Source organism: Thamnophis elegans, chromosome 11 (assembly GCF_009769535.1).
Source record: "Thamnophis elegans isolate rThaEle1 chromosome 11, rThaEle1.pri, whole genome shotgun sequence".
Classification (NCBI taxonomy): Eukaryota; Metazoa; Chordata; class Lepidosauria; order Squamata; family Colubridae; genus Thamnophis; species Thamnophis elegans.
This window is the reverse complement of record NC_045551.1, coordinates 39613367-39627785: the sequence shown is the minus strand read 5'-3', so window position 1 is coordinate 39627785 and position 14419 is coordinate 39613367. Positions and strand designations below refer to the sequence as shown.

The window sequence follows — 14419 nt, the reverse complement described above, 5'->3', positions numbered from 1 at the left end:
GAACATCCTAACTCCATTGCTGTCCATAAGGACACTTTTCTTTAAATGGTTTTTCTGCTTAGATTTTTTAAAACAAAATTGTATTTTTCTGTATGCTTCTCAAATTTTCATTCAGGTATCAGAATGCAAAAATATCAAATGGGGAATATATTACCAAGCAATGTTGAGAAGGACCTAGGACTGACTGTTGTGGCCCTTAATTATAGTCTGAGAAGGAAACTCTCAAGAATATTTTGACTACACATTTCTAAATAAAAGTCATTTTTTCAAATATCTTATACTAATTTTAAAGATGGAACATATTGTTAAATTAATAATAAAACTGAAAGACCTATTGTAATCATTTGCATTTTAAGAGGTATTTATTATGATTAGTTTCCTGTGTGTGTGCATGTGTGCATTCTTTTGCTTCTATCTAATTTCAAATCAGCAAGTGGTTCATCCCTTTAAAAAATATGTTTATCTCTAAGGCAGAGCAATATTAAAGTTGCATTAATATACACTGTACATTGATTTCTTCTTCAAATGACCCTGTGTAGTTATAAAGCAGATCCATTATGTTCCTGACAATCAAAATCTTCTAAAACAGCATATAGATAACAATATATTCAACAGTATTTTTTTTGCAGCCATTGGTTAATAAATCCCAGCTTAAATATGTTTAAATTCTCTCAATTTTAATGTAATATATTTAAACCCTGTGATCCACTGGAATAATGACATTTGGAAGAGCTTATTTTGAGATGAACTGAGCTTCAAATTGAGTATTTCAGGGATGTATTATCTGAAACTATTAAAGATAAAACATATAAATATGGAATCCTTGATGCTCTTTGAGCTTAGTTGTTTGCTTCCAGACACTTCATTACCCAAATGGGTAATATTATCAGTGCTGTGAGTGTTAAGTTTGCTTCCTGTTTATATATAGAGGCTTACCCTGTTTAATGGAGGTGAGTAGTATGGAGTACATACCAAAATCTGGCTTATAAGCCCCGCCCCCTTGTTATTGTTTATGTTTTTGGCCACGCCCCTTTGTGTGACGTATTTTGTTATGATTCCACCCCTTTTGTGACGTGTTTTTGTTTACAGTGTAACCCCTCCCCATTTATGACACCAATACCTAACCCTAACCCTAACCCTAACCCTAACCCTAACCCTCAGTCCCAACCACCCCTCCCACCCCTACCCAAAATGCCGGAACTCCTTTTTAAATGAAGTACTTTAAGGTCATGGTGAGGCAAACCCCAGTGAACCCGAAAGCCTCATCCCCGGTAGCACGGTTTCAAAACACGCACCCGCCGGTTGTGACACCCGTGGCCTTTCACACGGGGACGTAGTAACGACAAACACAACAGACCCACAATCCCTTTCGGTATGAATAATTATGACGTCATAATTACTTGTCAGAGGAACTTCACATGGTGCGTTTTACACAGCCTGTTTAAAAGCAGTATACAAGCAAAGAGAGCCCCCGACATGAGGGATTTTTTTACAGAGATGTTAAAATAAAATAAAAACTATATTTGCGAAGAAAATTAACTTTCTTGTACATGAGTTAACTATCTTACAAAGACAGAAGCTAAAGGAATGAGGAAGCAACTTCTGTGGCTCGTACACGTTTGCTTTCACAAGATTAAAAGTAAAAATAATTAACAGGAATGGGAGTCTGTCAACATAACAATAGTGGATTCCAAATAATGACATTTCTTTACACACAGCAGGGGTTGTATAAACAATATAGAGACATGGCCGGGCACATCATGGTTGGGAGATATGTCCAGACATATTCTGGATATTGGTACACATGCGCACAGAGACAGCCAAATCACGTGCCAGGGCCTTGACTAAGGAATTTTGAGGTTTTTCTAGTCACTTAAGGCGTAGGTTTCTGAGACCCCAACATGCAGACTGACAATGGAAATAATAAGAGGTTTGCAGATCCTTCTACACCGTGGGGCGAGGGAAGGCCTGTTCTGAAAGATTGCCATAAAATATGTTGCACTAAGTTCGGTGGTGAACGAGAGTTCTTCAGACCTATTTTGTATGGATGCCGGCTGTCCTGCTGTAACGTGAAAGACTATGAAGATGGCGGAGGCTGTGATGTATGTTGTCGCCAGGACCTGGTAACGGCCAAGAGAAGCGGCTTATCACAAGACATTGCTGCTGCAAGTTGTAAGTAAAGATATTTTATATATTCGAAGGGAGGTTTGGAGATAATCCAGCTATCGCTGTGATAAGTAATGAATTAATATATTTTTCCAGGTGTTATTCCAGGGTGTGACTATAACAAGAAGGACTCCTTAACACCAAACTTACCAACCGGTGAAGAAACTGCAGAGGGGAGCATAGGTAAATGAAACTAAATAGACTTTTTACTAAGTGTATTGATGATAATTGTATATGATAAATGGAGGGGATGTGGGGGAATGCGGTTAGTTTTAGTAATGGGGTATTCTTTATATTTAAACAGAAGCGGTTCCTGGATATAACTATGACATGATTTTTAGAAGCACCTCCAGTGAGGAAGACGCTACAGACGACTTCCCGTATTATCGAAGACCTACGAAGTATATCACTAGAAACATCTCCAGTGAGGAAGAAGCCACAGATGACTTCCCCTATTATCGAAACCCTACGAAGTATACCACCAGTACGTTTACTGAGGATATTAATGATGATGTTAAACCCGTGATTCTGAAGAGTCGTGATTACCCCATTTGGCTACCAAGGGTTGGTAAAAGGGACTTTTCAAACGATGACAACGAAGCTGTAGGATGTGCATGTGGGGGTGTTGATTGCATCTGTACGGCAACTACAGAGGTTGATGAGGACGATGATGACGTGGTTGTCTATTATGCTAGCTCTGATGACGGATATTATTCTGCTAACCAAGTTCGTGAGAGCATGTTGTAAATTACAAATAAAAGGTTTATGTTAAAGAGCAACATGTGTTATATTGTACGGGTTAACGGTGCAGGATGAAGTATAAGAAGGTACTGAAGGAATTGTATTATAGACCAGAAAGTACGGGCAGCTATGGGGGTGCAACATCGCTATTTAACGCGGGGCGGAAGAGCATTAAAAACTTAACGCTGAAACAGGTCAAAGAATGGCTGTCTGGGCAAGATGCCTACGTCCTTCATAAACCCACAAGAATTAATTTTCCTAGGAATGCAACAATAGTATCTTGCATAGACTGCCAGTGGCAAGCAGACCTTGTGGATTTAACAGGATTTGCCTTTGAAAACAATGGCATGAAATTTATCTTAACAGTGATCGATGTGCTATCCAAATATGCCTGGGCTGTCTGTTTATTTGATAAGACTGGACGGGGGGTTGCCGAGGCGTTTCAGAGCATCTTCCAAACAGGAAGGGCTCCTAGAAAGTTACAGACAGATGCTGGAAAAGAATTCTTAAACAGGCCTCTGAAGATGCTTTTGGAACGTTATGGCATACATCACTTTGTGACACATAGTGAAACTAAAGCAGCAGTTATAGAGAGATTTAATCGCACTCTGAAAAATAAAATATGGAGGTATTTTACAGCTAAAAATACTCACAGGTATGTGGATGTGTTACCAGCTCTCATGCAGGGCTACAATAGCTCTTACCATCGTACTATCCAGATGGCCCCCAAGACGGTAAGCTGCTCTAATGAAAAAGACATTTGGCTACGTCTATATGGAAAAAGGTTAAAAGCAGTCAGAAAGTTTAAAGACTTTAAGGTGGGGGATCATGTTAGGATATCCAGACTAAAGGATAAGTTTGAAAAGGGTTATCACCAAACCTTTACAGAGGAAATATTTATTATCAAGGAAAAGCTACCAAGGGGGGAAAGAACTGTATATAAATTAATGGATTATGCAGAGGATGTCGTCCAGGGAACCTTTTACCCAGAAGAGATGCAAAAGATACCTAATGACCAAGAGCGTGTCTATAGAATTGAAAAAATAGTCCGAAAAAGAGGGAAGGGTAAACAAAGAGAATTTCTAGTTAAATGGAATGGTTGGCCAGAGAAGTTCAACAGTTGGGTTAAGGCTACTGAAGTACAACATCTTTGACATGTCGGGTTTCTATATTACACTACCCAGCAATGCATCAGCGGCTGCGTTTCCCAACAACAAAAATTCTAATTTTACTATTCAATTAGCGAGATCGTTGGATCTTTCAGGGCCGTGGGAAGTAGGTCTAGCAGAGATACAATATCCGCATAGCTGGCATACATTAACATCTCCTGGATATTTTGAAATTGCTAATGAGAGAAAGAAATGGCATTTTTCTTTGAGAAGCGGGTACTATAACAGCATCCGACAACTGTTAGAAAATATGAATAAACTTATATCAAATGCCAAGGATGGACCTAAGACAACCCTATATTATGATTCAGTGGGTCGGAAAATTAATCTTAAAGGAGATGAACCTCATACCATTCTGGTTAGCGGTGAACTTGGACAGCTGTTAGGTATGTTTCCTGGATTCAACACCTTATATGTTTACACAGACATTGTAGAGCTCCAGATAGTAGGTGACTTCTATGTGCCGTTACTACGCTGTGTACCTGTGCAGGGGCAAGACAATGATTTCATAACTGTGACCTATGACCGTCCACATTATGTGCCAGTCAGCAAACATCACATCGATACCGTTACTATAGAAATCAAAACCGACCAGGACAAAAACGTGCATTTTTATCACGGTAAGGTGATTGTCAAGCTTCATTTCAGGCCTCAGAAAAGTGAAGGATGGTCGTGATAAAGAAGTGCGGGAGCCCTCAAGCCTATGTAGACTACTACCGGGCACAGGCGGGAAATGGCCTACCGGGTTTTCGAGGAGCCCCTGTTATGTATGGTACCGGTATAGGGGGCCTGTTCCGGGGACTTTTTCGAAAAGCGATGCCTTTACTGAGGAGAGGCCTAGAAATCATTAAACCTCACATGAAAGCGGCTGCTAATAACATTGTCAGAGATGTGTCAGGACGGCTTGTATCACGTGTTGTAGGGGCGGGGCAGGAGGGGTCTGGTATGGCTGTAATCAGGAAGAAACGTTCTGTTGGACCACCTATGCCTCCTCCTAAAAAGAGGAAGGTTGCGAAAAAGCCACGCCATACAAAGAGGAAACGTTCACAAGGAAGGAAGCGCAGTGACAAACAGAACATCTTCTAATATAAAATGGCGTTTATCCACGAGGCTTCAGAGGAATGCGTCAAATCAGAGCTAGATCTTTTTCAACTGGCACCTACGCAAACAAGCATTGAAAACTGCACGTACATCGAGATCCCCCCTTTATCAGCGCTGACACCGAATGCACCCTTGGAATTTTTTATAACCGGACACGGCGAGCATTACACGGATTTAAACAATACTCTGCTGTATGTGAGCTGCAAAATTGTAAAGGCTGATGGCACGGATATCGACGATGGTGCAAGAGTCAGCCTTGTCAATTACCCCATAGCATCATTGTTCAATCAGGTGGATGTCACATTAGGGGATCGCGTGATTACACAGAGTCACCATTGCTACGCCTACAGAGCAATTATTGAACTTATTCTGAATTATGGTGGAGATGCCCTGAGCACCCAATTTTCAGCGGGTGGTTTTTACAAGGATGATGCAACACTCATGGAGAACACACTGTTGACCGCTGCTGGTAACTCCGGTTTCAGAGCGAGAGCTAGACATACAGCCGGAAGTCGTAAATGGGATCTGCTAGGACCATTGCATAGTGATCTATTTTTTCAAGACAGGCTATTGATTAACGGTGTGGATGTGAGCATTAAACTCTCAAGAAGTAAAAACGAGTTCTGCCTGATGAGAGATGGTAATGAAAATTACAAAGTACAGATCCTGGGCGCATCTCTCTTTGTAAAACGTGTAAAAGTATCCCCTGGTGTACGGTTGGGCCATGCGGAGGCGCTGCTTACCTCTAACGCCAAATACCCTATTGATCGTGTAGGCATGAAGGTTTACAGCATTCCTGCAGGCAGTCTTGTGTGTAATCAGGAAAACCTATTTCTAGGACAGTTACCTAAACAGTTAGTGATCGGCTTCGTGGACAACGCTGCATTTAGTGGTAATTATGAAAGAAACCCTTTCAATTTTCAGCACTATAATGTCAACTTTTGCGCCCTGTATTGTGACGGTGAACAAATTCCTGCAAAACCCCTTCAACCCGATTATGAACATAACCTTTTTGTGAGAGAATATATGCAATTGTTACAGACTTCCGGTAAATCCATGAAAGACCGTTCTGTGCTGATTAACCGTGAGGAGTTTAACAATGGTTATACATTATATTGTTTTGATTTGAATCCTGATCAAGGTTGCTCAGAGCACTATTCCCTGATCAAGAATGGCAACCTGAGGGCGGAAATTAGATTTGCTGTGCCCCTCCCCAATACCGTCAACATGATACTCTATGCAATCTTTGAAAATCTTATTGAAATAAGCCACACACGCAACGTCCTATATGATTACATGTAAGAAATGGACACTATACAGATACTACGGGTGTTGTCTGGAAATGCTCTCTTTCTAGGCGTATACCCCAGCGATTTGTTACCCAAGAGAAAAATCTCAAAGAGGCCTTTCGGGCTAATTGTGAACACGCATCCAAGAACTTTACCGGGGCAGCACTGGCTCGCATTCTACTTTCCGACTCACAGTTATGGCGAATTTTTTGACTCCTACGGAAGATCACCAGACAGCTCTGACTTCCCCGTTGACATCGTGAGGTTTTTAGAACTGCAAGCTAAGACATACACATACCATACTCTTCAACTGCAGAACCCCCTGGCAATAACCTGTGGACAGCATTGTTTGTTTTATCTAATTAAGCGCATGAGAGGATTACCTTATGAAGATATTTTGAAGCTATACTCTGAAAAAGATGACAAAAACGATCAAATGGTGAAGCAGTTTGTAGTAAATATGAAGACTGGAAGAACCAGCACGTGTAACCAATACCGTTGTCTGCAGACATGTATGGCACATTATAAAATAAACACAAAACATTAAACGTATTGCATGTTTTACAGTGTTTTATTTATTCACAAATGGAGCCAGTCACCAAAATTTAGAACATTTTTAGGAGCTGACACAGAGCCTACAGTAGGATCAGCCATAGCAGAGGGTGATTTTGTAGAACTTACAAGCTTAATGGGCCCTGTCTCTTTCAGCTTTTCAAGCTGCTCTTTAACAACATTAGAACCTAGCAAGCCCGTTGGAACATTCATCTCTGCCATAGCCGACAGAAACTCGTTCCAGCCCTTAGGGTAATATTTTGCAGTACGCGAGCGTTGTTGAGAAACCCCTTTGACCAGGTCTGCTATGTTAGTGCCAGGAACCTTAGTACCCCTATATAAAATGGTTCCATAATCATCCCATCCCAAAATGTCTTGATGCTGTTTCATTTTGTTCAACAAAAGAGAGGCATTTTTCTTGTAACGCGTGCTCACTCCCTCTAATATCTCCTGCGTTGTTGGATCCGTGGTGGAGAGTGGTGGTGCAGGGGCCGGCACAGCAGTGTCTTGTTTAAATGTTTCTGGAGCTTGAATAAATTTCAGAATGTCTTTCTCAGAGTCATTTTGTCTGGTCAGCCTTAGAAATCTCTGCAACACGTTGTTGTACAGTTTTATCTTGTCGTCTTCACTTATATCTGTTTTCTGAAGAATGGTCCTCATATCATCATCCAATCGGCTAACGGTAGTAGTGCCTATTGTAGGTGCCCGTCCATGTAACTGCTCCATCTGATGCTTTGGCACCAAATACATTTTTTCTGCATATTCCATGTTTACTGGCCTAATAGACTAGTCAGCAATGGTATAGCAGCACCCAATAACAGAGCTATAAAACCACCTGACTGAAGAATAACCTGTTTCTTCTTTTTCAGCGAGATCTTTTTATCACTCAGCTTTTTAATACAGTCTTTCTTTCTCTTTAAATTTTGATATTGTGAAGGCTTCAGAGGCAGGTTACCTTTTAAAGTGTTCAGAGCTATTTCAGCAATGGCCCCCACCAGGTCATTATTAGCATTGCATAAGATGGCCTTTCTCTGCTTTGGGCCTGCCTTTACTAAGATTTTTAGAACCCCCCAATTTCTGCGCACCCTCTCAGACATCCTGGATGAATTGGGGGCTCTCCAATTACAGCAGTTACTTTTTACCCTTCTTTTTGATAGTATAAACTACCGGCCAATCAGGCGGGTAGATCCCAGTTCTCAGCCTAAAGTTTTCTGGAGTGGTGGCAGATAGATCAACTAAAAGATACCCATGGGGTTTGCTAGTTGCATCTTGGAACACTTCTAAAAAGAACCTCGTGCTGGAGGGATACATTTGACGTGCCAATGTGACCACTTGCATCTGGTCACGGGGGCATCGGAATAGCACCAAATATTTTGCATTTAGAGTTATTGTTCTCATTTTCTTACCCTGAAAAAACAGGTTTTGAAGTATGAGAATAATGCTAAGATTTTTGTGATGAACGTACTGTGTGAAGGCCTTCTCTATTTGCTCACTTTCACCAGCAGAAGCCATGAGATCATCTACCACTGCTAAATTGGTTTGATTTGGTGGAAACAACTCAGCATCTTCAAAAGAGTCAGGAAGCCCCTCCACAAATTTAATATTGGGAAATTTATTAAGCAATTCTTTGTACAGAGGTTGCCAACAGTTATAAAACCATATAATATTTTGAGGCATTTCAGATAATACATGTTCACCATGTTCTAACATTTGTTTTATAAAATACGATTTTCCAGAATTGGAAGGTCCACTTATAATACATGAGAAAGGATGTACAAATTGTGCACTGTTTTTCATCATACTTAATAACCGTAAGGCAGCGTACAATAATCCTCTCTATTGAGCACCCTTTTATTATAGTTAACTTTTAGAGTTTTCCTGAGCACCCGTGTTTCCAATGCCCACTGTTTCTTAATCCTAACAATTCCAGGCTGCTGTACCCGAATCTCTTTCTTTTCCTCACCCCCTGTTAGGCAATAATCATCAATCAGCTCTTTCAGAGTTTCAAAATTAATTTTTACACAGTTGGCACTATTTAATGTCAACCCCTTCACCTTTAACACAGTTGCACCGTTTGACAAAGCATACCCGTAGGTCTTTGGCCCAACTGCTGCAAACTCCGTGATTGAAGTGTTTGGGGGAATCTCACTTGTCAACTGTCCTAAATAATCCCCTAGCGAAGGTGACCACGCCCCCTCTCTGCTAATAAAAATGACAGAATCGGTGTCGTGATAGAGACATCTGTCCCCCAAGCGATCCAATAACGTGTATAATTCTAGCCGTGCATAAGCAGTTGTAAAACTGGCAATGAACACATTTGTACACGTTGACTTAGTAGGTTGGTTTTTGGCGGTTTTCCACGTTACAACGGCTGCTTCATCATCCAAAAATTCGCAGGAGGACACTTCGTAATAGGGAACAAAAAGATATTGAAATAATTCTTCAGGTTCTGTCACCACAGATGTTGTCATATGATTGGTACTCTGGCCAAATTTACCCCACAATGAGTTTAAAAACAGTTTAGCAATCTGTCTTTTAGCAGGATTGACTTCAATATGTTCCCTGCGTAAAAGGACACCTTCCTTCTTTTCATAATCCCGAACATACCGCTCTTTATCTTCCTCTGTTCTGCACCAATCGGGATACCCGCTAGCCTCCTGTTTTTGACGGAGATGCATGTTAATATAACCTGAAAACAAGTTTTTTGACTTCCTTTCAAAATGCCAAACTTCGTAGATCTCTGCAATTCTGTAGCCTTTCTCTAGAGCCACATTCAATTCTACAGTACACCATGTGCCGGTTAGGGCTCTTTCCTCATCGTTATGGAGGCATTCTGTGACTTGTTGATTTTCCGTACAAGTTGCACACAGACTAAACATTAATTTTCCGCCTGCCTTATGCGGCAGTACCGGAAAGTATAGGCCTCTCGGAGTGTACACTTTAACTTTTGCAAGTCCAAAATACTGTTTTATATCCCCAAAGTTTTGGTAGATTATTTCAGGGTGACCTATCGGATACATCTTGTTCTTGTTCACAAAGGGGTACAAGCTTGTAAAATCATAATACAAGATTTGTTCTCCCTGTTTTGGTTTATAGTACAGGCATGTGGCGTTTGTTCTACCCCCAAAAAAGGCATCTCTGGGATTCAAGGGTGTTGGGATTTTACTATCTGTTAGAAATTGTTTCAATCCCGCATCTCTCTTCATCAGGCCGTTCCATTCATGTTCCCAGATGTTTCGTACTACAAAACCTAAACTATGTAGGTAATCTTCTTTAGCCATAGTGCGAGCATGCAACATGCCATAGGTTGAATCAAGCAGACTATTGAAGTCCTGGGGCTTGTAGCATATAGGGCATCCATGAAAAAAACAACCATAAAATTCAAACGCTGTGGGTATCCCGTTTATGACGGCAAAACCATCCAAAAAATAGATACCTACTTGCTTTTCACCACCTTGCAGTGCATGTTGGATGTTGATCCCTTCTGTATGCTCTATATACATCAACCACTGTATAGAGCAAGCAGAAAAGCTTTTCTTGCTTTTCTGGTAATTGTCCAAAGGCGCCAGTGCGATTGTGTTCTTCTTTAAAAACATGAATCGGTACTGTGCCATACAAATTGAAGCTAATGTCACATACTGGAAAGGATCAATGCAGTGAATCTCTCTCTCTTCAAGAATATCTCCCCCCCTCCCTGTGAAACATTCTCTACTTGTCATTTCCATAACTTGTTCTCTAAACTTATTGCAGGCCCTCCGTAATATTTTTACATCCTCTTTGCAATAGTATGCAAGCTCTTTTTTGAGGTTAAATGCTGTATCTTTATTAGCCGCATACCATTTCTCAAAGTCCTCTCTCTCACCAGGCATCATGGTATCAGGACTATAATACCTGGCTTCTGGCAAAGTTCCAACATACTCTTGATTCTCTGTAGTGTTGAACAAATGAGGGAAATAACCCTTGGAGCCTTGAAAACCCATAGCTTTTGGCATTTTACTAAGCTTCATTGGTAAAAAAGAAAGGCTGTCAATAAAACGTATGTGAAACATAGGTAGGGTTATGCATAACAGTTTGCCTCCTTGAGTTAAGAGTTTTACCTTCACCTTTTCACGAATCAACTGCCTGAGGATTAGGTAACCATCATAACTCTTGGAGTTGTGGGCTATGAATGTGGAACCCTTAAACTTAGGCTGCACAAACGTTTTCACAAATTCCTCCAGACATTTAACTCCGGACCATTCCCACTTTCTAACCTCTTGACCATCCAGCATGTCCATAGCATACACATAATTTGGTATGTGTGTTCCTGTTTCTTGACAACATTCAAAATCATACACAATGTAACTGGCACCGATATTTGGTTTGTAAAGCCTTTTCAGAAAACATAAGTGACCTACCAAGTTATCTACTACAGCATCACACTGCCCGCACGTTACCTTCTTACATTCGGTGTGTGGGGCCGGCACATAGATACCACACCTAGAACAAAACACATTAGCTTCACAACTAATTTTTCCTTCCGAAGCCAGCCTTTCATGCATTTCAAGACATGACTTAGATCTGCAAAGCGTTTTGCACGTTTGGCACTTCACACTCCTTCCTGGCAATTTGCGGCATTCTGAGCCTGTGCAGGCTCGACAAAAATATTGACAATCATGCTTAAATTTATGGTGATATGCTGTGTGGCACATCTTGCAGAAGTAACGAGCACCCATGAAGCCTTTTATGTTTTTTACACCGTAGTAATGACTGTCGTGTAACAGCATAAACTCTACTCTTACTTCCAGGGACCCTCCTGTTACAAAAAATCTCCAACCCCCTTCATGGTAAAACACGATCTTTATAGTTATACCGAAGTAGTCCTCAAATAAGTGTATCTGTGAAAAGTCAATTCTGTGATCTGTAGGAATACCCAGGGTTTTATGTAGGGCCACAGCTCTGGTAATAATTTCTTGTTTAGTAGACGTCCCGTTATCTAACAATGTCAGCAGGCTGCCTGCAAAACACAGAAACATCCCCTCCACATTGAAATCAATCAGGTGCTGTTTTTTCTTCTCCAATACCTTACTGAATAGAACTGTTCCTAATTTCCTAAGACCTCCACCCTCCCGGTTCTTCACAATAGTGACTGTAAATTCCAAAGAATTCCTCCACAAGAGTTCAACGTTGCTCTGTAATAAATTCTCTACATAACTAAGGAACTGATCAGCATTTAAATCCTCCAGATGCCTCCTAACACTAAATAAGGGCCTCCCTAATTCCTCAGCATCCATCCGCAATTGTATAAAATCATTGGGCCTTATCTCCCTGGAAATACGGTTCAAAAGGCCCTGTATCTCATTATGAATAATATCTATAGCTTGCGTGAATGATTGAACATATTCCATATTTACAAATCTATAACGCTCATAGTATTCTGTCGCCGTGAAATTCTCAAAGTTTCTATGCCATGCTTGCATTCTTTCGAGGAACACCTCTGGGATTTCTGTTGCACTTAGCGTGGCTGAGTCTTCCAATGCCTCCCCCTCATCTGCTGATTGGGTTCCTGACATAACATCCTCTTCACTGGTATTGTCACTGTCTGTTACCGTCCTCTGAGGGATGTCAGCCCACATTCTTGACTTTTTACAAACAGGCTCTACATAAATAAATAAAAAAAGACATTTTGAGAATCTTTTACTGTTTAATAACTTCAAATATCCCTATTTACTAATACTTTTTGCATTTAAATTAACCTTGTATTCCACGAGATGTTGATGGTTGGGGTTCATTTTCCATCCCTTGTAAATCCTGTGCAGGGCTTGACGGGTGCTGCTGTGGTGCAATACTCTGTCGATCGCTTTGTGGCCTTGGAAAATCAGCAGAGAACTGTTCGCTGTCACTATCTGTAGATTCGTAATTAGCAGTTAGGTTAGGTTTCTTACTTATTATAGTGCAAAGAATATATTAAAACAGCCTGGAAATATATATAAGTACTGCTTTTTCTAATGCATGTATCTACATAACAGATCCTACCTTGCATATCCATTTCTTGTGAGCCTTGTGTTATGTCCTGCCCCTGTGTTGTTCTTGCTTGTGGACCACCTCCCGATTGTACAGGGGTGGCACTGATGTTTGGAAACCATGTCTGCAACTGTCTATTCCACCATTCTAAAAAAGGAACGTAGAACCGTGAGTGTGCCTCTTTTTCACATATTTATTACAATAAATACTACTAAATACAGCATTACACATAACCACACCACCCATATTGCTGTTAGGTTTATCTCTTTATTACACTCTATAACAACATACATCTTTTTAAAGCAATACTTATCTTGTAAAATAAATAACAAACCTTCTAATTCGCTTTCTTGTGACCCTTGTAATGTAGCAACTCCATGGGCTCCACTATAGGAAAACTCTTGAGAGTCCTCAGGTAGAGTTAACAAGGCAAACAATTCATCATTAATGTCACTCCAATCTAAAAGAAAAATCAATTCATATAATTGTACTTCTTGCTACAGAAAACTATAACCTTAATATATTAAATGTCTAGTTTGAAACCTGCCCCTCCAGCACCATCCCCCTTACACACTCATTTTTTGATAACCTTTCATCATAAGTCCTGACAAACTTTACCATTTAAACAGTAGTTATGTCTGTATATTAATTAACATACCTTCTATTTCCCCTTGTAACTGATTTGCATTCATGTATAAATTATATTGTGAATCTGTAGGCATGGTGAGATTTGCGTATAACTCATCTTCCTCACACTCTGAAACAATAGTTGAAATGTAATAGAAGCTCTGCAGATAGACAAAACGACCACCCTGCCCCCCCCCCACTCCCCAATCTATAGATTTACCCAGAAAAGAAAAAATAATACCTTCACATGCTTTCACACATTGCGAATCTGTCACCTCCTCCTAATAAACACATAATGGTTGATATTACATATATATATATATATATATATATATATATATATATATATATATATATATATATATATATATATATATATATATATATATATATTGAAGATCTATATTTTAAATAGTTATAGAAGTACTCACATTAGCTTCTGCCATTCTGAAGCAGTCTTCTTCTATGGTCAGCCGTGCACAGTGTCTGAGGTTAATTGACCACCAACGTCTTATCAGCTTTTAAACAGCTATATCACACCTTTCCAATAGTGTTGACGTAGAACGTATTCCTACAAACCTATTGGTGTTCCTGAAACCATGCCCCTAAAATTTGCTTTCTGTATAACCAATATCCCCCACCCCTCCTGAGAATTCTAAATGTCCTTTTACCAATAGGAAATAACAACAGACTTCAAAAATTCTTCATTTTGTAGCTTTTATTAGAAACACAAAATTTTACATTAACATGCACTTATAATCAAGTTTTGTA

General features: G+C 40.1%; 3 protein-coding genes across 3 annotated transcripts; 2 read left to right on the top strand and 1 right to left on the bottom strand.

Moving 5' to 3' along the window:
• Positions 1-1008: 1008 nt before the first annotated feature.
• LOC116514633 lies at positions 1009-2913 on the top strand. Its single transcript, XM_032226251.1, has 3 exons — positions 1009-2172; positions 2263-2349; positions 2471-2913. Exons 1-3 carry the CDS (start codon positions 1902-1904, stop codon positions 2911-2913), a joined length of 801 nt encoding a protein of 266 aa, XP_032082142.1. The 5' UTR covers positions 1009-1901.
• A 2255-nt stretch (positions 2914-5168) lies between these two features.
• LOC116514632 (uncharacterized protein F54H12.2-like) lies at positions 5169-6479 on the top strand. The gene has a single exon (XM_032226250.1). It carries the CDS (start codon positions 5169-5171, stop codon positions 6477-6479), a length of 1311 nt encoding a protein of 436 aa, XP_032082141.1.
• Positions 6480-8384: 1905 nt separating this feature from the next.
• On the bottom strand, positions 8385-13957 carry LOC116514555. Its single transcript, XM_032226141.1, has 6 exons — positions 13890-13957; positions 13680-13778; positions 13356-13481; positions 13034-13168; positions 12754-12903; positions 8385-12656 (listed from the first exon to the last, which is right to left on the bottom strand). The coding sequence occupies exons 2-6, from the start codon at positions 13741-13743 to the stop codon at positions 8821-8823; spliced, it is 4311 nt and encodes a 1436-aa protein (XP_032082032.1). The 5' UTR covers positions 13744-13778; positions 13890-13957; the 3' UTR covers positions 8385-8820.
• Positions 13958-14419: the final 462 nt, after the last annotated feature.

What these genes read in the sequence shown, in the direction of transcription:
- LOC116514633 (XM_032226251.1), top strand. Translation starts at nt 1,902, where the DNA reads ATGCAGACTGACAATGGAAATAATAAGAGGTTTGCAGATCCTTCTACA. An exon ending in AGACATTGCTGCTGCAAGTT is followed by an intron (nt 2,173 to 2,262) that starts GTAAGTAAAGAT and finishes ATATTTTTCCAG; the next exon opens with GTGTTATTCCAGGGTGTGAC. An exon ending in AACTGCAGAGGGGAGCATAG is followed by an intron (nt 2,350 to 2,470) that starts GTAAATGAAACT and finishes ATATTTAAACAG; the next exon opens with AAGCGGTTCCTGGATATAAC.
- LOC116514632 (XM_032226250.1), top strand. Translation starts at nt 5,169, where the DNA reads ATGGCGTTTATCCACGAGGCTTCAGAGGAATGCGTCAAATCAGAGCTA.
- LOC116514555 (XM_032226141.1), bottom strand. Translation starts at nt 13,743, where the DNA reads ATGCCTACAGATTCACAATATAATTTATACATGAATGCAAATCAGTTA. An exon ending in ACAAGAAAGCGAATTAGAAG is followed by an intron (nt 13,169 to 13,355) that starts GTTTGTTATTTA and finishes TTCCTTTTTTAG; the next exon opens with AATGGTGGAATAGACAGTTG. An exon ending in ACAAGAAATGGATATGCAAG is followed by an intron (nt 12,904 to 13,033) that starts GTAGGATCTGTT and finishes ACGAATCTACAG; the next exon opens with ATAGTGACAGCGAACAGTTC.